The following is a 25,147-nucleotide window of genomic DNA, read 5'->3' on the forward strand; positions in this document are numbered from 1 at the left end:
TGATAGCTAAAAATGCCGAACATGATAGCTGAAATCACTGAAGCTAATAGCTGAAAACGCTGAAGTTAATAGCCAGCTAAAATATTAGTTAAATGCCAAATTAGCCTAAAAAACTGAAAAAAGCCTAAGTTAGCCAAAATAGCTACCATGCAGCAGGAATATTCGCTAAACTCAAAATTGGTCTAAAAAACTGAAAAAAATTCTAAACTAGCCAAAGAGCTAGCATTTAACTGAAAAATTAGCTAAACTCCAAAATAGCCAAAAAAACCCTAAAAAATCTTAAATTAGACCAAACAGCTAGCATGCAGCTACAATATTAGCTAAACTCCAAACTAGCCTAAAAAACTGAAAAAAATCCTAAATTAGCCGAAACAGCTAACATGCAGCTGAAATATACTAGCTAAACTCCAAAATAGCCTAAAAAACAAAAAAAAGTCAGAATTGTCCAAAATAGCTAGCATGCAGAAGAAATATTAGCTAAATTCCAAAATAGACTAAAAAAAGCCTAAATTAGCAAAAATAGTTAGCATAAAGTTAAAATATTAGCTAAATTCCAAAATAGACAAAAAAGCCTAAATTAGCAAAAATAGCTAGCATAAAGTTAAAATATTAGCTAAATTCCAAAATAGACTAAAAAAAAGCCTAAATTAGCAAAAATAGTTAGCATAAAGTTAAAATATTAGCTAAACTCCAAAAAAGCCTAAAAATCTTAATAAATGCCAAAATAGTGGAAAAAGCTAGCAGAATGTAGATGTGATCCTGTTGATCAAACCTACAGTATGACAGTAGAGCCAAAGGGTTCTGACAGAGCGAGTATTTTAGACTTAGTCCTTTAGTATGTCTAGCAGTAGACCTGTACTGCAAGAACTATATTGTTTTAGCAATTCTTTTTTTAAGCAAAAAGTTTAACCAAGTCATATACTCAAAAACTTAAAAGTACCCATTGAAAATGAATAGTAAATGACCCCCACATGCATAAAATGATGACATTACAGTGAGCGAAGCTGTCAAAAATAAATACCAAAAAAATAAATAAATAAAATTCAAAACCCACAAAAGAAACCATAATCCACGTCAGAATAATGAAAGGACGTTTTTAAATTATTATGGGGTAGCCACAGGACCTACAGCTTGGGAGCTATTTTGTGGCAAAGTGTCAAAACCGAAGTTTTGTTGAACTTTGACCTTGAGAAGAGGCAACCATCTTGAATAATTAAAAAAAAACTTTTAATACATTCAAAAAATGTAAACTCATCTTGGGGATTTCAATCTATCAACTTATAGCTCCTCGAGCATCATTGGGAAGCCAAGTGTTGGATTTAGAAGTTGTAGGTTTTGAACTGAACTCGCTAAAGTGTTGATCTTTTATTGCTTGTACAATTTTTTCTTTTTGAGAGAACTGATGGCATGAATTGTCTTTCAAGCTAAACAATATGATATATGATATGAACAAAATTATGAGCGTGGACGTAGTTTTTAAAAATAAAAAAACTTCAGTTGTCAAGGAAATCCAATAAAATACTTTTGCAGATTCTTCTAAAAATGACATAGATCTGTTCGTCACCATCTGGCGACCAAAAACTAAAATGGTTGCTATGGAGATAAAACGACCAGAAAGCCACCATTTTGAAAAAAGTGTTCTTTTTTTAATGAATCTTTCACATGCAACTTGAACTTTGGGCGAGGGGGAGGGGCGTGTGGCAGCCAGTGAAGGGGGGTCAAAAGGGGGAAATGAGGGGGGGGAGNTGCAGGCCATTGGCTTTTATTATTACTTTTGTGATTTAAAAATGTGTAAAACATGCATCAATATCTTTAGGTCATGCGCAGCAAAGATTTAGTTGGGTGGTGCTGCAAACCAAACATGCATTTTGGGAAGTCCCGCATGCACAAGCAGTTTGTGAAAAGAGGGAATCTTCCGTCTGAAAACTCTTCATCGTCTTCCTGAGTGACTTAGATTCAACATAAAACCTAAAAGTCCTGCTGCACTTTCTACACTAAAAAGCCACCATTATGATGCACGGCTGACAACTAAACATCAAGACCGTCCCCATTCACACACAGATACACAACATCTGGACTACCAGGAACATGAAATCAAACTTACCTCTGACTAGGCTTTCGAGGGTCCATATTTAGACCCCAAATCCATTACGACAGTGTTTAGTAAAAACAAAAAAAGTGACAGAAATTAAAGAGGTGATAGCATGGAGGGATTGCTAGCATACAGACACTAGGACGGGTTCAACATGGTCAGAAATAAAAAGCGACTCAATGATCGAACACCTTCAAAATGGGCGCTAAAACACAAGCGTGCAGCAAGCAAGAGTTCAGTTTTTATGCCAAAAAGGGATTCGAGGTCAAATATGGAGAAGGAAATGAGGAAAAAGATTTAGAATTGAAAAGTCAAATTGTATTTCGATTAAAAAAACAAATTATGCTAAATTATAATTTATTGTCATTGGGGGGTGTAGGCCGACCCCAATGAAAAGAGGTACAGTAAAAAGCCGAGCGTGGCTGACAGAGTCCTACTGCTTTATTTTTAAAATAGAATCCAACAATTCATCCAAAACATTTTGTTTTTTCTTTATTCTTGAACAAAACAAAATAAAGAAATAAATAAAAGACACATGAACTACATAGAGTAAAAAAATACAGAATATGTTCTTGTGTTTTTGTGGCTCTACCAACCGTTTTTTGCTTTAATATGATGTCATAACCAAACTTGGTTAGGGACCACAAATTCACACATCATCACACCTCTACCACCGTACCGGGTTATTGGCAATGCTTCATGGCAAACCAGCTACATCTTTTATTTCAATTTCTCAAAAAATGTAAAAAAGTCGAGTTTCTCTTTGAGATAAACTTTTGGAAGCTATTAAAGAAAAGCTAATGTAGATTTCCCTGACTGTCACTTGGCATGCTGGGTAATAATGGAGTAAATTTTTGGCAAACTTTAAAAGCTATGCACATTTAGATCTTAAGGGGAATCGTTATAAAATATGAGAAAGACAAATGTCTCAAACAGATTTTGACAACAGCCTCCAAATGACTGATTGGAAAATGAAATGATTGGGAAATTTTATTTTAACTGCATGTGATCTAAGTTATATGACATAAAGCATATTATAACATGAAACAGATTACAGCCAATGATCTGTTTCTGACTTCCCAAACACACAGAAACTTCCACGATTTAAAGGATGCATAGTGGGCGAACAAAGAACAAACAGACAAAAAAATTAAATAAAAATAAAAAAAGGACCTAGTTTTCATGCAAGTTTACGATTTGAAAAAAATTACTTAAAGTCCCCAATTACAAAAATAAAAAAAAAAACATTGCCAGTGGTATTTTAATTATGGTTATGATGTTTTTACCCAAAAGCCCACAACCCAAATGTCCTAAAAAGCCAAATTTCATGTTGATCTGAAGCCTCCATTTCCAGAATCTCCTCTACATGGGCGTGGCTGCTAAGCTGAGTAGCCCCGCCCTTGATCCCCATCCCCCCTTCCTGATGACGATAGCCTTGTCTCACTAGCCTAATCAGTCCACAGCTACTACAAAAAATATTACGCAATATCGAAAATGTATCATTTTAAGCCAGATTCCAGCTCGGACGAGGAAAGTGAGAACGCTTTTCGTGATGACATTTAGTCGAATGTGGTAATTATAAATTCATATTAATAATCAGTTTGCCACTTTAAAGAAAAAAAAATGGGATTTTACTGTGACATGAATATAATTATCTGTTTTAACGAGTTATAACCCGTTATCTGGAGAAAAATATATATTTTATAACCAGATAACTTGTGGTTATGTTATGTTAAGAATGGGTTCATAAACGTAAGTCATGAATGCAAAGCAAAGCAAATCAGAGAGCTTGTGCATGGGGTTTTGGGCTGTTGTGACATCACAACGGCCCATTAATTCTAAAGGAGCGTATTTAAAACAGTTTGATTGACAGACATTTAAAAGGAGAAATACTCAGAAGTACAAAAACGAAATTATTCCTAACATTTGGTTGCTTCCATAAGAAAAATTCCACAGATATATGTTAAGAACTAAAAAAAAAGATTTTCCATCGGAAGTTAGGGGAACCCAAATCCTTCTTTAAGGTTAAATTCTTTCAAAGATTATAGAAAAAAATGACTTAAGGACCCAACCTGACGAAAATTGTGTTTTGGGTTTTTTATGTTCTTGTGTCATTTTTCTGATGATAGAGGACTTTAATTAATTTAAAAATTTCATTTACGAGTTTTTTGGTTATTCAAATTACGAATCGGGAACAGTTGAAAAATATTTGTGAATTAGAAAATCTGCTGGGCAGGCCACAAGCTCCCCTCCCCAGAGGAAGGGGGAGGGGTTTCCCAAGGCCCCTCCCCCAACTCAGAGGCAAATTTCTAGCGAACTCCGCAGAAACTGTGTTCTAGAAAAGGAGTTTTTTACATTTTTGGCTTAAAAACAGCATAATCATAATTAAAAGACCACTGAGAACCAAAGATGATTGGAGTGGGTTCCTAATATAAACAAAGAAAGTGAGGAGGTAATAAAAAATAAATAAACTTTCAGATCTAAGATTCTCCTCCCACATCTGTCTGTGCCGGCGGCGAGCACAGAAACAGTTTGTCAGTGTTCACCAGGCTGTCCTGGAGGGAAAAGGACAGAGAGGCAAAAAGGACAAATTCACATCCATCCGTACTCTGGGAGGTGTAACACCCCCTGGGCTTCACTGAGATTCTTAAGAGATAAATTTAGCGCCGCAACTGTGGGATTTGTCCTCGATTTACCTCTTCCATGTAGGTTGAAACTGAAAGATCCACATGTGCAGTTGCTTCAGATGAAATGTGGAAAGTGGGAAACAGCAGAGACAAATGTAATGAACTGTTCTCTGGAATATTCGCTAAAAATATTTCTCTCAATTCTGCCTTCTCCAATCATCTCAACTGATGTCAATCTGGGGCCGTGGGGTCCAATATCACGAATGACATGAATGAAATATGACTGGGACAGCCAAAATGTCATTGATACGGTCTCTTTAGCAGCAATCGTGGCTATGAATATTTATGGCACACACTTAACGATCCGTACAGAGGCACAGACGCCCCCCCCCCCAAAGCCGAGTGTCTATAAATAGCTCCAGATTAAGAAACCAGGTTTGCGTGAACCAAAATCTGATGAGCGGTAGATACAATCGGTCAATTGCAGCTGAAACATGAGAGCACATGGGTCAAAGTCAAGGCCCGGGGGCCAGATCTGGCCCTCTGGGTAATTATATCCGGCCTTCCAGATCATTTTATTTTATTGTTATTTATGGACCAATGTTATCTTGTGCTTATTTTTAACTTGTATAATTTTGTCAACATATATTTTTATGGAGAGTAAAATATTTGAAGTTATTTAAGTTTAAATTGATTTATTCTGGAATAATATTCCTGCCTTTTTATTATTCATAATTATATTAAAAAGTTATGGTTTTAAAAATGGGTTTTATTCTAGCTTTTTGGACTTCAGGACAGGATTTTAGGGCTATTTTTGAGTTTAGCTAATATTTTAGCAATATGCTAGCTGTTTTGGCTAATTTAGACTTTTTTCAGTTTAGCTATTTTTTTAAGCTATATGATAGCTGTTTTGACTAACTTAAGTTTATTTTTGTTTTGTTTTATAGGTTAACCTGGCATTCAGCTAATATTTTATCTCGTTTTCAGCTTCAGCGTTTTCAGCTTTTAGTGTCAGTGATTTCAGCTATCAACTTCAACTTTTTCAGCTATTAGTTTCTGTGATTTCAGCTATCAGTTTCAGGATTTTCAGGATTTTCAGCCATCAGCGTCTGCATTTTCAGCTATTAACTTCAGCATTTTTTCAGCGATCAGCTTCAGTGTTTTCAGCCATCAACTTCAGCATTTTCAGCAATCAGCTTCAGCAATTTCAGCTATCAACTTAAGCTCTTTCAACGATCAGCTTCATCGTTTTCAGCTATCAGCTTCAGCGTTTTCAGCTATCAGCTTCAGTGTTTTCAGCTATCAGCTTCAGCGTTTTCAGCTATTAACTACAGCATTTTTAGCAATAAGCTTTAGTGTTTTTAGCCATCAACTTCAGCATTTTCATCGATCAGCTTCCGCGTTTTCAGCTATAAACTTAAGCGCTATCAGCTTAAGCATTTTCAGCTATCAACTTCAGCGTTTTCAGCTATCAACTTCACCGTTTTCAGCTATCAACTTCAGCATTTTCAGCTATTAGATTCTGTTATTTCAGCCATCAACTTCAGCGTTTTCAGCGATCATCAGCATTTTTAGCTATAAATTTCAGCCTCTTCAGCTACCAGCACTAGCATCTTTAGTGGCCAAATTCAGTTTACAGCATTCGCACTAGCATTATCCCAGGTAATGCTATATATTTAGTTCATAATTATGTTAAAAAGTTAGTTTAAAAAAAATAGCTTTAGAATGTTGAATAAATGTTTATTCTGTTCAGCCCGGCCATAAGGTGCGTTTTAGATTTTGGCCCCTTGTGAGATCGAGTTTGACACCCCTGCATCAAAGATTGATGTTCAACAACAGTATGTGGAACAAAGGAATGGCACAGATCTAATTAGACAGTAAATATCCAGGAATGCAAATGTTCTGAATGGCGTTTTTCTCCCTCTGGTGCTGATGAATGAGGACAGCTCGTTTTACATTAAAAACCCTTTTCTTCATCATTATGTCACTTGAAGAAAAAACCTGCTGACTTTCTATTACCTGCTCTGGCAGCGCCACATTCCGTGCAAACCGTCCATTCTGTCACAGCAGCCGCTTTACATTAGCTCTAATAGTATTTCCCGGTAAAGCAAAAGGGAAACCATTTCCATCCGTCACACCACTCACTTTGTTTTTTTGCGGATCTCCTCCACCAGCTGCTTGATATGATCCTCCATGAACTCTATTTTTTCCTGCTTTCGAGCTAGGGCCTTTTGGAGACGCACGATGCGATCGACGAGCACGGTCTTGTCCACCTCTGGGAAGCTGTCTGCAACCACCACGGAAGGAGCTGACGAGCTGTCATCTCCACCAGGGGTCCCGCCGTGGCGAGCGTTCAAGGAGCCTGTCAAAGGGGAGATTTTTTTATTTTTTTTATTTAGGAATGACAGAAGTGCTCCAATTTCCCAATCTGTATTAACTATTTATGGTATCCATTTATATAAATTTTTTAAACAGCTATACCTGAGGAGCTGGAGCGACTACCCATGCTGCTGGCATCTCTGTCACATCCGCCGTTCTCAACATGCTCCAACTTTTTTCGAGCTAAAAGGAAAAAAAGTAAATCATAGTAATAAGTCTACAGACATTATGTAAAAAAACAAGCATTTGAAGTTCAATTCAGTACTTTTCAATTCAACAAAACAACTATTTTTAGGAAACTAGTGTTTTTAAATGATAAAATTACCTTTTAGTGATAAAATTACAAATTAGTCCATAAAATAGTCGTCAGAAAATCAGTTTTTTAGGATGTAAAAACGAATGAATCACTTTGAAAGAACATTTAAATAGTGAATTTTAAAAGCAAATGAATAGTTTTCTAAATAAAAAACGATTTAGCTTTAAATCCATCTGTAACAATTGCTAAAAACTCTTTTCTAATTTTAACAATGACCTACAATATTTATTATATTTTCACTACATTGTTGTAACACATTATTATAGATACAGAGGAGAAAAAAAGTATTTAGTCAGCTAGCAAATGTGCAAGTTCTCCCGTTTAAAAAGATTTTCATCATAGGTATACTTCAACAATGAGAGACAAACGAGAAAAAAAATCTAGAAAAAATCTAATTTTTAAAGAATTTATTTACAAATTATGTTGGAAAATAAGTATTTGTTCATCTACAAACAAGCTGTAACTTCTTCTGTAAGAGAATCCTCTGTCCTCCACTCGTTACCTGTATTAGTGACACCTGTTAGATCTCATTATCTCTATGAAAGACACCTGTAGAGGAGATCTGCATGGAGGAATGGACCAAAATACCAGCAAGTTTGTAAAAACTTCCAAAAAACGTTTGACTGCTGTCATTGCCAGCAAATGCAAAATTTTGTTATTGGCCAAATACTTACTTTCCACTATAATTTTTAAAATAAATTCTTTAAAAATGTGATTTTCTGGATTTTTTTTTCTGATTTTGTTTCTTATAGTTGAGGTATACCTATGATGAAAATTACAGGCCTCTCTTATCTTTTTAAGTGGGAGAACTTGCACAACTGGTGGCTGAATAAAGACTTTTTTTGCCCCACTGTAGATGAATATTAGGCGTTCCAGTAGATAATATTTTAGTGAATTTATTTTTAAAATCCGTGACAAATGTGGACTTTTAATAGACATTGTTAGGACTGAAATAAAAAACTTTTAAGAAGTCTGTTTGGTTGTGTTTTGGTGTAAGAAAAACTGCAGAAATGTTAGAAATAATTCCTCTGTGACGAATGAAAATGTATTTTTTTTCTATTTTAGGTTTGTATAGATCCTCCAAAATAAAAGCCTTTCCAACCTTGGATGAGTTGTTTCGTGAGGTCCTTTATGTTAGCAGCTTGTTTCCGTTTCTGGGTCACCAGCTCGTCCCTCAGCTCCTCTACTCTGGTTTTGAGCTGGTTCACCTCCGCCTGCAGCGCTCCCCGCTCCTCCTGCAGACCCTGCACCTCCTGCTGCCTCAGCGCCTCCTCCCGTTTCAGCTGTCGCGACTTCAGGAACCGACGAAGGCGGTGGGATTGTTAGATAAGATCTCTCAACGTGACAAATAAACCTCTTTGACCTCTCTGACCTTGTCATCGAGCAGCCTGCTCGTCTCCTCCAGCTTGGCCTGGAGTTCGGTGAAGTTGCCGCTGAGCTGGTCCAGCTGGGACTGCAGCGCGTTGCTCTCCGACTGCAGCTGGGCGTTCTTGCTGCTCAGCTTCTCGGTGAAGCCCAGCAGCTCTGCTTCTCGCTCTCGGCTTCCCTGAACATCCCGCTGCAGGTCGGCCATCTGAGCAGTCAGGCTGCCGACCTCCTCGCGGAGAGACGCGATTTCACCGGCGTCGCTGCAACCACACAGTTTATTATACGAAAATAAACCTTCAACTTTTCACTGATTTGAGAGCAGAAATTATTCATTTATATTTAATAAAGGATTATTAATTATCAAACTTTCCAAAAAATACTGGTGCGGATCATTTTCAAACGTAAAAGCAACTATTTTTTAAAGGATTTAACCCTTTAACTGCCTGCTCATCCAAACGTTGGGGAACATTTAGAAAACATGTTTTCAAAAATATTGATTGTGTGTATTACTCCCCAAGGTACGGAGCCCCTAAAGGGACATAGAAGAAAAAAATTTAGTAAAAATAATTTAAGAAAAAAAATGATTTCTTTTAAAATTGGAGTTAAAAAGAAAAGAAAATCTAGTCACCAATTGATGTGCAACAGATAGTAACTAGAGTGCAGCAGTTAGTATTTTCTTTTCGAATTGTTTTATACTTAAATTTCTAGAAAAACTTTCTTTAGTTATTATCTCGAGCACTATGATTCTTTTTCCCTAAAAATTGAAGTAAAATTTAAAAAAAAACAGTTATTATCCATAATTTTTTTCTACAAATTGAAGTTAAAAACATTCTGGATAACAGTCTACGTACTTTTAGGCATTTTTTTTACTTTATTTTTTTATTTGATGTCTCCTCAGGGGCTCCATACCAAAGCAATAAGCAGCAGAAAAAAAACATTTTTGGGTGATTTTTTTTTTGTTTTGTTCTTTTGGGTAGCTAAAGTATTAACATAAATGTGCTCTCCTTATCACCCCTTATGGTTTTTATTTTAGCTCCAAGAAGAAAAAGCAATTTTTCTGTAAAAATTAACATGTTAGTTTGTTGTACAAGGGGCAAAACTGACAAAAAAACTTTAAAAAAAGGACCAAAAAAGTATAATAATTTGTTTTTTGAAATCTAGGGAGATGAGATGCTAAAATATAACAAAAAAGCAAAACATTTTTGGTGCTAAAAAAGAAAATTCGGACAGCAGTCAGAACAATTTTAGGTCATATTAAAGATTTAATAAGTACTGTGTAAAAACAGGGACCACCTTGTGTATTTTTTACAACATAAATATGTTTTTGTCTGCTCCTGATTTACAACGATTTGTCAGAAATGCTAATTTCCATCAGAAAAATACCTCAAAAGCATGTTAAAAACACAATTTTCCCCAGAGAGGGTGTTTAATCCTAACATCAGGTCAATGTGACCCAGTGAAGCATTGTGGGTATTCAGCAAATGTGTGATCATCTGATCATCTTTAGAGAAAAAAAATCCAAGAAGAAAACGTGATATTTTATCAAAAATGTTTGGAAAAGTAAATGTTTCTATACTGTTTCTGTTGACACTAAATTACATCTGTTATGGAGACAAATTCCAACGTCTCCTTTAACCGTTAAACTTGTTTCCTCATGAGCATTCTGTTCTCTTTTTTGGCCGCCATGATGGATTTAATTGTTTCTGTTTGGTAAACAGTTTACATTTTGCTGCTTACCGCTGATGCTGCTCCTCGAGTGCAGTGACCTCCTCCAGTTTGTCTCTCTGCCGGCCGATCTCCGCTTTCTGCCGGTTGATGATCTCCCTATATTTGGTCAGCTCGTCCTCCCACCGTGGTCGCTCGTCCTCCAGGCACTTTAGCTGCGGAGAGGAAGGGATGCGAGTGACGGGAACGTCTGATGCGCGGCAGATGTTCGAGCTGCGGGACTTACTTTGGTGCGAAGAGTCTCCAATTCATCCATGCTTTCTTTGTAACTCTTCTTCAAGTCCTCCAGCTCCTTTTCCTTCATACGCTGCACCTAAAGACCAAATATTATCAATTAAAAATAGGATCATCTTTAGTAAAAAAAAACATTTTTATTGCTAATTCAAACTGTGATTATATGGAGAGAAAATAGACTCGCCACAATTTGTGTGTGCGAAATTCTTAATTTGTAACCCATACAATATATTTTGTGCATAACTAAGTACTTGCAATTGTGTATTAATAATGTATAAAAATAACAAAATTCAAAAAAATAAAATTACAACAGCTTGAAACTAACTACACACAAATCTTTAAAAAGTACACAAGAATCGCTTGTTACACACAAAACCACATTTACGCACAAATCTGGTGTGAGACTCTTTTCATGTCTCCAGTATTTGTGTGCAAGTGATGCGTTTAAATGCTGCTTGAATGCTGGGTCATCTGAGTTTTGGAACTTAGATTGTGAATAATATCGCACAAATGAAGAATTAGACACACACAATTACAAAAGTTACTCACAAATCATAGTTACACACAAATTAAGAAATATGCAAGCACAAATCCAAAAGTTACGGACCCACAAATCCAAACGTTATGAACGCACAAATACAAAAGTTACTCACAAATCAAGAATTACACACATTCAAATCAAAGTTATACACAAATAAAGAATTATGCACGCACAAATCCAAAAGTTATAAACGCACAAATACAAAAGTTATGAACGCACAAATAAAAATGTTATGAACGCACAAATACAAAAGTTATGAACGCACAAATACAAAAGTTACGGACCCACAAATCCAAATATTACGAACCCACAAATCCAAATATTACGAACCCACAAATCCAAATATTACGAACCCACAAATCCAAAAGTTACGAACGCACAAATCCAAAAGTTACGAACGCACAAATACAAAAGTTACGAACGCACAAATCCAAAAGTTACGAACGCACAAATCCAAAAGTTACGAACGCACAAATCCAAAAGTTACGAACGCACAAATACGAAAGTTGCACACAAGTCAAGAATTACGCACGCACAAGTCATAGTTACGCACAAATTAAGAAATATGCACACATAAGTAGAAAAGTTACTAACAAAAGAATCCAACAGTTACATACAAATAATGAGTTTCGCACACACAAATCCAACGTTGTGCCCAAACCAAGAATTACACACACACAAATCCAAAAATTATGAATGCACAAATCCAAAAGTTACACATAAATCAAGAATTACACACACACAAATCATAGTTACACACAAAGAATTATGAACGCACAAATACAAAAGGTGCAAACAAATCAAGAATCACGCACGCACAAATCATAGCTACGTACAAATTAAGAAATACGGACGCATTAATACAAAAGTTACTAACGCAAAAGTCCAAAGGTTACACACAAATAATGAATTTCGCACACACAAATCCAACGTTCCGCCCAAATCAAGAATTACAGACACACAAATCAAGAATTTCGCACACACAAACCCAAAGTTACGTACAAACCAAGAATTACTCACAAGTTCAAAATTTAGGCACAAATACGAAGTTACGGACAAATACAAAAGTTACGCACAAATCAAGAATTATGCACACACAAATCATAGATGTGCACAAAGCAAAAACTACACAAACACAAATCCCGGTGAGTCTATTTTCTCTCCATAGTTGATCACTCAATGACTCGTCACTCAAAACTTGTTTTTTTATAATTAGACAGGAAAATGCACCGTCATTTCCAGGAAGTGTCTTTTCGAGGAAAGATGTTCATTAAAGTATTTAGCATGTGTCCTCATTAGAAATGCGAGCGTAATCAGGCTTTTTAATGCTTTATCACATCTTTTTTTTTAAAAAACAAAGCATTATCGATGCTGCAGCTGGACAACATTTCCAAGAAGCCATTAGTCGTCTCTGGTCTCCAGGACGACTCGATGGAGAAGTTGGAACGTCCTCCTTCTCACATCCAATCTACATCTAATCATCTCAACCACTTTGTGTTTGCATAATTTATCAATACGTTGCATCATCACTTCAGCATAACTACTTATTTAACACAGGAGGTGATAGTAAGTTAAAGCGATCAAAATGACCTTAAAATAATGGTATTTTTTTAAAACTCACTTTTCAAATTTGACAATTGTTGAATCAAATCTACACAAATATTGCAAAAATATTTATCGCATTCTTGAGCGATTGTAAGAAGTGGGTGATGTCTTCTGGGTTGCTGCTTCTCATTGATTATTTCTGGGGCTTTTATTTATAAAGTCTCTTCAGGGGGAGGGGCTAAGAAAACAGGCCGCTGGATCTAGAGTGCATGGGTGCGCTTCGGTGATCGCCTGCAGAGCTCATGGGAAAGTTTTGTGTCTTTAAGGTGGTTACACCCAACAAACTCCAGAATTTAGTAGGAAAAAAATCATCAGAATCTTTTATTTCTGAATTATTATCTTAAATAAATTAAGTATTCGACAAAGGGACGACTTTTTCTTTATTTTGCACCATTAAAATAAACACATCTGTTTAAGTTTTATGGTTTATTTTACATTAATGTGTTAAATTTAGCTTTTTTAAGATTGTATCTTCATTAAAATATTAATTAAACACATTATTTTATAAAAAGGTAACGGTGAAAATTCTAAATTTGTTAAAATAAGTCAGATTATCCATCGATTTTACGACAGATTTTTACATATAATAAGCATCAAGTCAAATTTCATAAACTTCTAATTAATTCTGTGGCTTTAAAACACACCGATTTAATGTATTGTGGGAAAAAATATGAAAAAGATAGATTTGTGGTACCTCTAATTGGTCTGTTTGCTCCTGTATGTGTTTCTCCAGCTCTCCTTTGGTCTGTCGTAGTTTAGCGTCCAGCTCGTTTGATCGGAGGTCCTCTGATTCCTGAAAGTAAAAACAGAAAAAATGAAGCTTTCAAAAATACAAGAGGAAATAGTGTTGAGAAAACTGACGTTTTTTGTTTTTTTTATGTCAAACTTTAAAATTAAAAACAGCAAATAGATAAAAATGTGGAGTCTAAAGCTTGAATTATTATAGGGCTACTACGACAGCTCTTTGTCACCATCACAAGGCGGAAAGTAAAACTGCACAGAATCTCCTTTGAACAGTTTTGTCAAATGTTGTTTGAGTAAAAATAAAAAACTTTCAGCAAATGTCAACATAAACTTGCACCTAAACTGTTGCAAATGAGCTGTCGTAACACTATGAGGTTTTATTTTATTTTTTTAAATAAATCACGTGAAAAGCATCTGACCTGATAAGTTCTGATCATGTCTTGGCAGTTTTTGCGGATCTGCTCGGTCTCCTCTTTAGCCTGAGCCAACTTGGAGGTCGTTTCTCTCAGTTTATCTTTAGTTTCCTGCAGAAAAATACACATAAATACATTAGTGACATGTGAGAAGGTAGAAATAAATCACATTTTTCTGTTTAAAAAAGGTTGTTCTGTTTTATATTAGGATGGATCATGTACAATTTTGAGCAAAAAATATACTTTTAAAGATAAATATTTCAAGGTTTTTAAAATACATTAATGATACATTTTATATTCTATTTTTAAATAAAAATAATAATACATTTTATTTAAATAGGTTACTTTTTGGTCACCTAACAACAAAAAAAAGGGAAAAAAAATAATTAAAATAAATTTTTAAAAGACAGAGCGTGGTGTAATTAAGAGAAAATGTTTGTAACAAGATGAGCTTTAAAATAATTCTTAAATATTTATAAAAAACGGGTAATTTCCACTCTCATATTTCATTTTTAACTTTATTTTAATGATGTTTTCTAAGATTGTTAATGAATTAAAGAGAATTAAATATATTCCTGTGGAATTTTTAAAACATAGACAACAAAAAAGGAGTTTTTTAGTTCAAATTGATCACATTTGTTAACAATTTATCAATTGTGTGATGTGCTTTACAGGATAAAAATCAGTTACAGCATCTTAAATACACACTCCCATCATCTTTTTTTGGCCATTTTTAACCAAAATCACAAAAATCTATCTTATTTTCTACAATATAGTTTCTACAGAGTGCTAAAAGTTTGCCTCTGAGTTGCATCAAGATATGGCGAACATTGCAATAATCAATATATTACTGTGGTAATCTATGAAATATCACTATATTTTTAATATACCTGTTTAGTTAAACTTTCTTTGCTTGTCAGTTGTTAATAGGGGTGAAGCGGATCACAAAACTCACGGTTTGGATCATTTTTCGGATCAGTAAAAAGGAAAAACAGGACAAATACGTTTTTGAAAGGCTTCAAAATGTATATTTAATAAAGCACATATAAAGTGCCTAAAACATTATTAGATCTTTAAACTCAAGATATTATCGCTGTATCGATACTTTGTCCCACCTCTATCGAGAAAAAACCAAAAACGCTCAACAACGTCTGGAACCATTTTGGATTTTTCGTAACGTGAGGGTTTTAAAGAGGTGATGAATGATGCGTTCATTTTGATTACCTTGTGAGCGTCTGCTTCACTCTTCAGTTTGTTCTGGGCCCATTTGACCTTGATAAGATGGGAGTTGATCTCCTCCTTCAGTTTTTCCACCTCGCGAGTCAATCGGCCGACTTCACCTTCCTGCGGATCAAAGACAAAACATAATTGATTATTTTTAAATTATTTTATTGTGTGAATGCTTAGTAAGCACAATTTTCGCAATTTTGGAATCAAAACATTCGTCTTGTTCAGGATTACTGCTTGTATTTTTGGTATTCATAAACTGTATAGTTTTTTTGAAATATTAAGCAAAATATGAACCATAGGAAATGAATGAGAAAGTCTTCAAATGTCATAATTTGAAGTAGATTAGCAACAAGGCTTTAAATACATTCATCAACTACGTTTTCATATTTTATTAATTTTCAAAAACTTTTGAGTTAACCTTTAACAACATGCTAAAGTATTTGGCTAATTTGTTATTTACTGGGGTTGTTTAGGCTAATTTAGAGTTTAGCTTTTATTTTGGCAACATGCTAACGTTTTTTGGCTAATTTGTTATCTACTGAGGATTTTACAGGCTAATTTAGAGTTTAGCTTCTATTTAGCAATATGCTAACGTTTTTGGCTAATTTGTTATCTACTGATATTTTTAAAGTCTAATTTAGAGTTTAACTTCTATTTAGCAATATGCTAACGTTTTTGGCTAATTTGTTATCCGCTGGGGTTCGTATAGGCTAATTTAGAGTTTATCCACTAGTTTAGCGACATGCTAAAGTTTTTGGCTAATATAGGCTAATTTAGAGTTTAGCTTCTATTTTAGCGACATGCTAAAGTTTTTGGCTAATATAGGCTAATTTAGAGTTTAGCCACTAGTTTAGCGACATGCTAAAGTTTTTGGCTAATATAGGCTAATTTAGAGTTTATCCACTATTTTAGCGATATGCTAAAGTTTTTGGCTAATATAGGCTAATTTAGAGTTTAGCTTTTATTTTAGCGATATGCTAAACTTTTTGGCTAATTTGTTATCCATAGGCTAATATAGGCTAATTTAGAGTTTAGCCTCTATTTAAGCGATATGCTAACATTTTTGACTAGTTTAGTTTACTGATGAATTTCAGACTATTTTGGAGTTTAGCTTCTATTTTAGCAATATGCTAAAGTTTTTTGGCTAATTGTAATTTACTGAGGTTTTTTTTAAGCTAATTTAGAGTTTAGCTTCTATTTTAGCAACAGGCTAACATTTTTTGGCTAATTTGTTATCCACTGAGGTTTTTATAGGCTAATTTAGAGTTTAGCTTCTATTTTAACAGGCTAGCGTTTTTGACTAATTTGGTTTACTGGGGAATGTTGGGCTATTTTGGAGTCTAGCTCGTATTTAAGCAACGAGTTAGTTTTTTTTGGCTAATTTGGAATCAATGGTTTTTTTGGGGTTAATTTTGAGTTTAGGTCATATTTAAGCACATAATAAATATTTTGCAAAATTCCCATGTATTAGGGACTTTTAAACAATTTTACTATTTTTTTTTGTCTTTTAGCAAATTTTATATTTTGTAAATAGCTTTTGCATTTTTTTTTTGCAAATCCCTTCAGTAATTAAAGTAAATTGAGTCGCCATATTTAACGAAAAGCTTCAGCATTTTCAGCAACTACTTTCAACAAAAAGCATTAACACTAGCATTATCGGAGGTAATGGAACTTTTCTAGTTAATAATGAAACCATGAGAATGCCATAAATATTCTGCCATAAACAGCTTCTTCTTCACCTTGTTCTCAAACAGCTGCTGCAGTCGTCCTTTCTCCTGAGCCAGCTGGTTTCCCCGGAGAGCCTGGCGGTCCACCTCCTTGACGGCCTCCCTCAGCCTCTTCTCTAAACTTTCCTTGTCCCTCCTCAGGTCCAGCGCCTCCTTCTCTCCCCGCACATACTTCATCACCATGGTCTCCTTTTCTTGGCGTGCTTCGTCACATTTCCTGTTCACCTGTGAAACATCGTGATACGTTTCAGACGCCATCAAAGCCAATTCTTGTCAAATTCTGGCGTTTGTAACATCTCTGCCTGTTGAGCTTTAAATTATAAAAACTTGTTGGTAAAAGATAAAAAACGAATACAAGACAGAAATCAAACTTCTAAAAACACAGCCTTCATTTCCGAGGCACTAACAGTTGATCAAGATTAAGACTTAATCCGAGGGAGGAACGAAACAAGCTCTTGTTGCTCACTGAACAGTGAAATTAAAAAATTGCGAGGTGTGACAAAACTGTCGGGAGAAAAAAAAAAAAAATGCAGCGCACAGTTTTAACCAGATGTGCAAACTCAGGATGAAAAATGTGCCTTCCTGCACAACTCAAAGTGATTCAATCTGCAATAACAAGGGATTTAGCATGCCAAAGCCCTGAACACACAGCTGCTAGGCTTGTGCAAATATTCAGATAAAAGGAAAGACTTTTTTTTTGTATTTTTAAAGAACTGTAAGGGAAAAAAACACGTTCAGCACTAAACAAAATGCATTTTTAGCAGAAAATAAGCTATTATAATCTAAAAATGTTTTCATTTTGCTTTAAGATTATTTCCACAGCATTCATCTTTTTATTTAAGTTAACAGTTGCGCACCGTTACAAGTCATAAAAGCATCTTTACAAAGGCTGTGTGAGGGCTAAAGACCAACACCGATGATCTTTTGAGCTTCTTTAAAAGATTTTCCAGTTAAAATTGTCAATTTCTTTGGGACATAGTTTCTGCAGAGAAGCAGTGGTTCATTAGAAACTATCCTCTGAGTTGTAGGCTGTTACAGAGCAACCCCACCCCCTCTTTCCCTCGCTGAGCGCTTGGAGCAGAGAGCTCCAGTGTATTTCTCTCTTTTTTCAAAACTGCATTTTTTTCTTCTGCTTCTGATTCACAAAGATTCGAATAAATAAATACTCAGAAAGTAAATTTTAGCTTAATTTTCTTTATATATATATATATATATGTTCAAATAAACGCAAGAAGAACAACACTATTGTATCTTTAAAGTAGGGATGCCATGCAAAGTGAAACAGACATGCAAAACCTGCACGCGGTTTAGGAAAACAGAGGCAGCGTGACCAAATCATCTGGGAGCATTTAAGGTGGACTGGTACCTGCTCAATGCGGCAAGTCATCTCCCTCTGCATGTGCTGGAGGTTCGCTTTAGCCGTCTGCTCCTGGTGGATCAGAGTTTCTCGGGAATCCTTCAGCTCTTTCAGCAGCTCCTCCAACCTGCCCTCCAACTGCAAAAATGGGAAAAAAAAATATGAGTGACATGTTTGCAAACCTGACGTAACCTGACAAACAAGATGACTCCAGCAAAAAACATGATATAGAACACAGGTCGGGAACCTTTAACAGTAAAAGAGCCATTTGGGCTAGAAAGAGCCGCATAGTTTTACTTTAGCATTTAGGAAATTTGGATTTGCATTCATGAGCTTCTTTTTTTTTTTTAATAAAAATGAATTATGTCTATTTTTGGCACGAACAAAAGCAAAATATAAAAAGAGGCTAGCATATCTCAAAATGGGATTTTTTAAACGTTTTTACCTTTTGTTACAGCCCCTGGCTTGCTAGGCTCGTGTGTGTCTGTTTAGATGACAAATTAGCGAAAAAGCTAGCTAATTACTAGCTGAACTCTAAATTAGCATAAAATTCCTCAGTAAATTAAATCAGCCAAAAATGTTAGCATGTTGCTAAAATAAAAGCTAAACACTAAATTAGCCTAAAAACTCAGGTAGATAACAAATTAGCCAAGAATGTTAACATATTGCTAAAATATTAGCTTAACTCTAAATTAGCATAAAAAAAATCATTAGAGGCTAAATTAGCCAAAACAAAAAAGCTAGCTCATTGCTCAATTAATAGCTGAACTCCTAAATGGCCTAAAATTCCTCAGTTAACTAAATTATTGAAAAAAGTTAGCCTTGCTCTAAAATAGAAGCTAAATTCTAAATTATCCCCAAAAAACTCAAGTAAATAACAAATTAGCTGAAAAAAATCTGCATGTTGCTAAATTATTAGCTAAGCCCCAAGTTAGCATAAAATTCATCAGTAAACTAAATTAGTAAAAAATGTTTGCCTGTGCTGAAATAGACTACACTTTAAATTAGCCTAAAAACCCCAGTAGATAACAAATTAGCCAAAAATGTTAGCATGTTGCTAAATTAATACCCAATCTCCACATTTTTGAAGATTACTATTTTATTTTTCTTCACCCAGAGAGCCACCAAGGAGGGATAAAAGAGCCACATTTGGCTCGGAGCCGCAGGTTGCAGACCCCTGACATAGAACCTTTAAAGCAGATTCCTCATAAAGACACTTTTTTTTTAGATTAAAAAGATGACCGCAGCCTTCAGACAACTAACTTTCTACATCTATCAAAGCACAAATAGTCCTATAAATAGTGGCGAATTACTGTATTTCATACACATAAATGGCAACGAAAACAAAACCGTGGAATCTGAAAAGACTGTGTGTTCCAGAGGCAAAAAAACAAAAACAAACTGTGCAAAAGTTAATGAAATGAGGCAAACATAGCCTCCTAAATGGAAGTCATTGGGACTGAGTGCACCTTTTTTTCCTGGCCAGCGAGAAAATGGGCTTAACACTCTCAAACAGCAGCGATGTGGAGCTACTGCGCACGTTTAATTGCATTAGAGTCGCTGTGACTGGTGCAGCCTAACACGATTTATCCTTTTGTTTGTATCTCCACTTGCGTAAGAGTCGGTTAAAGGAAAACTAATATTTGAGCCTGATGGAGTTAGGACTTGGTTAGAAAAATTATGGATTAAGTCTTCACTTAGAGTAAAATATTTGTCTTTCTGCAGCTAAAACACATGAAATTGTGTCTTAAAAAGCCCCAAATTTGCATAAAACAAGCTTTTATTGCTAAAAAGTGAGCTGTGAGAGACATCCAATAAAATAAAATTGTATTTTAGGCTGCTTTGACCTTGGTTTATGTTTCCATCACTGCTGTTTTCTTCCTTTCTGCTGCATGCAAAGATTATTTTCACAACATCAATGACCTTTTTAATGGTGGCGATGTGCTGCTTTTCCGTTTCGGCCCTCTTCTTGATCTCCTCCCTCATGTTGTCCTTCTCCGAGCAGATACCAAGGATCAGCTCTTGATGTCTCTTGTTCTCCTCGAGCAACCTGTACCCACAAAGATTAGATTAGCTGGAACCCACAAAAGAGCGAGATGTTTAACCCTTTAACACCGGAGCTCCAGTGTTTATGTTTGTGCCGCTTTTTTCCTTCTGAATCTACTGGAATCGCATTAACGGTTGGAAAGTTACAGTACCAGCCAGCAAGGTCAAGTGGGCCCCGTATGGTTTAAAAGTGGGCAGAACATGTGGGTCCCGATTGGGTTCGTCCACATTTGTTCAAGTGGACACTCAGTGGGTTGGCTTGCTACGCTAGCCAGTCGCCAAAGGGAAAGTAGGACTCGATAGCTCACTATCTCAATACAGAAGAAGCCGGCTAGCTCGATACAGCAGAGGTCGCTAGCTTGCTACAGTGGACTTCCCTAGCCTGCTACGGTGAAGTTCGCTACAGCAAAGCTAGTTTGATACAGCGGGAGCTCGCTAGCTCAATACAGCGGAGCTCACGACAGCAGAGCTTGCTACAGTGGATTTCCCTAGCTTGATACAGCAAAGTTTCCTACAGCAGAGCTAGCTAGCTCAATACAGCGGAGCTTACTAGCTCACTTCAGCGGAGCTTGCTACAGCAAAGCTAGGTAGTTTGATACAGCTGAACTAGCTAGCTCAATACAGCAGAGCTTACTAGCTCACTACAGTGGAGTTCACTAGCTCGCTAAAGCGGAGCTTGCTAGTTTGAAACAGTTGAACTCGCTAGCTCGAAACAGTAGAGTTTGCTTGCTCGATACAGCGCAGCTTGCTAGCTCAATACAGCGGAGCTCGCTAGCTTGAAACAGCGGAGCTTGCTAGCTCAATAGAGCGGAGTTTGCTAGCTCGAAACAGCAGAGCTTGCTAGCTCAATAGAGCGGAGTTCGCTAGCTCGAAACAGCAGAGCTTGCTAGCTCAATAGAGCGGAGTTCGCTAGCTCGAAACAGCGGAGTTTGCTTGCTCGATACAGCGCAGCTTGCTAGCTCAATAGAGCGGAGTTCGCTAGCTCGCTACATCGAACTTCGCTGGCTCACTACACCGGAACTCGCTACAGCACAGCACAGCTCACTAGATTGATACAGCGGAACTCACTCCTGGTGGACGGCGTAGCATGCTAGACAAGCTAGCAAGCTCAACTGTATTGAACGAGCGAGCTCCGCAGTATTGAGCGAGCGAGCTCCGCTTTAGCAAGCATCCTTCAGGTGTTAAAGGGTTAATTGATTTTTTTTTTTATTGTTATTACACAAGAAAACAATAAATATAATAGAATATGTTCTATTTTTTCGTATGGTTTATTGTGATAAAATCTGACTGCCACCGAGTTACCTCTGAATAGCTTTCTCCTGCTTGGTGCACTTGTCCTGCACGCACTTCTCAAAGGTCACCATGCAGCCCTTCTGGTCCGCGGGGAGTCCATTCACGGGCGGACTTCCTTTCCTCTTTCTCTCTCCGACCCCTTCGAGCAGCTGGCAGTTCAACAACTCCGACTCCAGCTCGTCCAGCAGCGATTCTTGCGACAGCGTTCGCTGGATCTGGGAGATGAGCTTTCGGCTACAATCGGTGTCGAAGGGGCTCGACGCGGAATGCAAATGGTCGGGCCGAGTGTGCGGAGTGGAAGCGGGCGAGCTGGGGGTGGAGGACCCGTTACAGATCCCAGAGGTGGTGGAGGAGTCGGTAAATGAGTTTTTGGAAGTGCTTTGGACAGATGAGGGACTCCCGGATGAATCGCTGCTGTCGACGGGCGACGGCTCGGATGAACTAGAAACCGAGAGGGACGGCTGTTCGCTGTCGTTTGAATCGGCTGCTTGATTAGTCAATGAGGTTTCAATTGTTTCTGAAGGTGGAGCACTTTCCACAACATCTTGAGGCGTTGCCAACGTGACAGAAACTCCATCAGAAACAACCGGGGAGGGTCCCTCACTCCCAGAGAAAACAGTACTGTTGCCACACGTGTTAGAAACCGGCTCTTCTCTTCCAGCTCCGTGCTCGTTGTTTATAGTTGATTCATCTTCTTTTAGATTCAAACTGTTTTCTTCACCACACAGAGATATATCGTCCTTCTCTTCTGATCTGTTGTCCAGCTGATCCACAGATTCCTTCCTGACTTCTAATCCGTCCATCTTCTGAGGATCTGTGGAAGGACCTGGTTGCTCCATGGTCCCTCTGTGCTTCAAACCTGAAAACCAAAGCAAGCAAAAGACACAGATCACTAAAAAGGGAGAAACCACTCAAAGATTAGTGTGTAAAAACACAAATCTATGCTACTTCTATTTTACTTCTTCCCTAAAAGGCACTTGTGTTCACATTCAGAACAAAAGCTGTGTTGTTAATCTCTAGATTTCCTGATAAAGGTTACTCAGTTACTAAAAGGAACTGAATGAACGACAGACACAACAAGTTTAGGAGGAGATTCACCTGGAAGGCAGAAAACTTTGACATGCAACTATGACAAATATTCAAGATAAAGGCGGCGAGTTTGGCTAAAAATTCATTGTCAAAGCTATCAGAAGTATAAACCTTTTTAGGAAGGCAAATTTAAGACAGTAAAAAGGTAAATAGTGACATTTGGGCAGTAATTATCAATAAATAAAACTATTCCAATTAGTTTTAGATTTTAAAATTTAGAAAACAGTCATAACTCAACCACGTGATAATACCAAAAAAGACTAAGTATGTTAAATATAAAAAACTAGGGCTGGGAATAGACTAAAACAAATTACTAATTAATCGCATACCTGGGGGAAAATTAATCGCAATTAATCGCAATTTGGGGGGGTTACATTATTTGGCAATCACTTATCTGCAAATAATCACAACATGAAATCACACAAAACATATTTATAAAATGTATTTTTAAATAGTGCTGTCAATCATTTAAAAAATATTCAGATTAATCAAACTTTATCAAACTTTTCATGATCAAATAGTCTGCTTTTTGTGAAAAAGCGATCTAAACAAAAAAAAAAAACAAGATTAAAGTACTAAAAAATGATTATATGTTTACTTCTGTTGTAAATAACCATGGTATAAGTTGGATAATATTAATATACTATATAATAAAAATATTAATTATTTTTGATTAATAATACTTTCACAGCCCTATAAAAAAACATTAATTCATAAATAAAAGGTTAACCATTTCACAAAACGTCTGTCTCAACTTTCCAGAATAGCTTATCGATTCCAGTGAGAGAAAGTACAAGTTTTAGTCATTTTTAAAATTGAAATTGTAGCTTTAAACTATTGAATGTATATTGATAAAAACATTTGATTTAAAAATGTTATATATGGTTTAGTCTTATATTATTATGTGTAGTTTCTACTTCATAAAATCAGTTTTATTTCTTCAACATCAACCTGACTTCAGGTGGAAACAAGCTTAAAATCTGACATATTTCTTTTTATGTCCATCAATAATGTCATTTTCTTAAAAAATAAAAGTTCAAATAAAGATTGTATTGAAAAAAAAATAAGCTATTGATCTTCAAAATAAACGAAAGGTAAACCACAAAATCCTCATTACTCTTATAAAACAGAATATATGGTTGAAAAACTAAAAGCTTTAGTCGAAACAGTACCCTATTGTCCCAAACAGCTGATAATCCTGTCCCCCAGGTTCCTCAAAATAATCCTACAGCCATCAGCCCCACCCTTGCAGTCTGATGTTCCTTTAATCGAAACTTTAAGGTATTTTCACTAAATCTTTAGCTAACTGCAGCTAATGCTATATACTGCGGGAATTTAGCATAGATATTCAAAATAAAGGGCTTATTCAAACAGGAGGCACGTTAAGATGCTGACAGGTGCTTCGCCACAACACTGGAGTCCTCCGTAGCTAATAATATTTAAAACTCTACGAAAATAAAGATTAATATCAGTAGATATTACTAAATGTTTGTCTATAATTCATCTCACGTTGCTACTTATTGATATTTGTGCATTAGCTTGATAGCTTCTCAGTTAGCTACAGCCTTGAAACTGGATAACGTGGGCAAAACTAAAAGTCAAAAACAGTCAAAATGTTTAAAATATTTTCAAATTTAACGGTCACTAATTTTAACGATAAACTGTAATTTGTAACAGCGTATGGCCAAAGCTGTATAATATTAGCCAGCTAAGCTAACACTGACACGGGCTTTTACAGTGTAGTCTGATCATACTCTAGCTAGCATGGCTAGCATCACAACTACAGATTCATTTTGAAAGTTGTTATAATTTTACCTACCTAATTCCTTAAATCCATTGTTTTTATTGTCGCGTAGAGTCAAATCAGAAGAGGAGTGAACTTGAAACTCCTTGTTTGACCAGCTGATCGACCAGAGAGTCGCTCCGAAATGAGGATATGACACATCAACAAATATGGCCACTGCAGGACAGACGGTGAGCCGATACAGCCCAATGAACGCTGGAATGGGCGTTACGTAAGAGTGACGTCAGCACACGACAGGTACGCTTGACTTTCCAGAAGCCAGAAACCATGCAAAATGTTTCCGACTCATACCAGAAATACTCGGTAGACAACTTGTCCCCAAAAAAGAAAGTAGAAAAAAAGAAAATTACTTTAAAAATTGAAATTGATTTTTTAAATTTGTAGTATAATAATAATAATAATAAATACGGCAAGTCTTCATTTTTTAGCTTTAAAATATCCCTTTTCAAAAAACTTATTTAATAATAAATTAAATTATTAAACGTATTTGATTGTTTCTTGCTTTTAATAAAAGTATTTTTTATATAACGACGCTGAAGTTGGCTTCCGATTCACAG

General features: G+C 36.1%; 1 protein-coding gene across 2 annotated transcripts in view; it reads right to left on the reverse strand.

Annotated features, from left to right (window-relative positions):
* Positions 1-24,925, reverse strand: part of ccdc186 (coiled-coil domain-containing protein 186) — a 33,551-nt gene extending 8,626 nt beyond the window's left edge. The window contains exons 1-15 of one of the 2 annotated variants that reach the window (XM_036217037.1): positions 24,606-24,925; positions 21,707-22,556; positions 20,282-20,408; positions 18,368-18,496; positions 17,014-17,226; positions 15,269-15,388; positions 14,051-14,155; positions 13,582-13,680; positions 10,734-10,820; positions 10,520-10,662; positions 8,787-9,042; positions 8,517-8,706; positions 7,201-7,281; positions 6,865-7,081; positions 2,906-4,647 (exon numbers count right to left, since the gene is read on the reverse strand). In XM_036217037.1, coding sequence (XP_036072930.1) covers positions 4,635-4,647; positions 6,865-7,081; positions 7,201-7,281; positions 8,517-8,706; positions 8,787-9,042; positions 10,520-10,662; positions 10,734-10,820; positions 13,582-13,680; positions 14,051-14,155; positions 15,269-15,388; positions 17,014-17,226; positions 18,368-18,496; positions 20,282-20,408; positions 21,707-22,536 — 2,610 coding nt within the window. In that variant the 5' untranslated portion in view covers positions 22,537-22,556; positions 24,606-24,925 and the 3' untranslated portion in view covers positions 2,906-4,634. Of the gene's footprint in view, positions 1-2,905; positions 4,648-6,864; positions 7,082-7,200; positions 7,282-8,516; positions 8,707-8,786; positions 9,043-10,519; positions 10,663-10,733; positions 10,821-13,581; positions 13,681-14,050; positions 14,156-15,268; positions 15,389-17,013; positions 17,227-18,367; positions 18,497-20,281; positions 20,409-21,706; positions 22,557-24,605 lie in introns of those variants that run through there. The other variant, XM_024284998.2, reaches the window with a different exon arrangement.
* Positions 24,926-25,147: the final 222 nt, after the last annotated feature.

Source organism: Oryzias melastigma, linkage group LG19 (genome assembly GCF_002922805.2).
Source record: "Oryzias melastigma strain HK-1 linkage group LG19, ASM292280v2, whole genome shotgun sequence".
Taxonomy (NCBI): domain Eukaryota; kingdom Metazoa; phylum Chordata; class Actinopteri; order Beloniformes; family Adrianichthyidae; genus Oryzias; species Oryzias melastigma.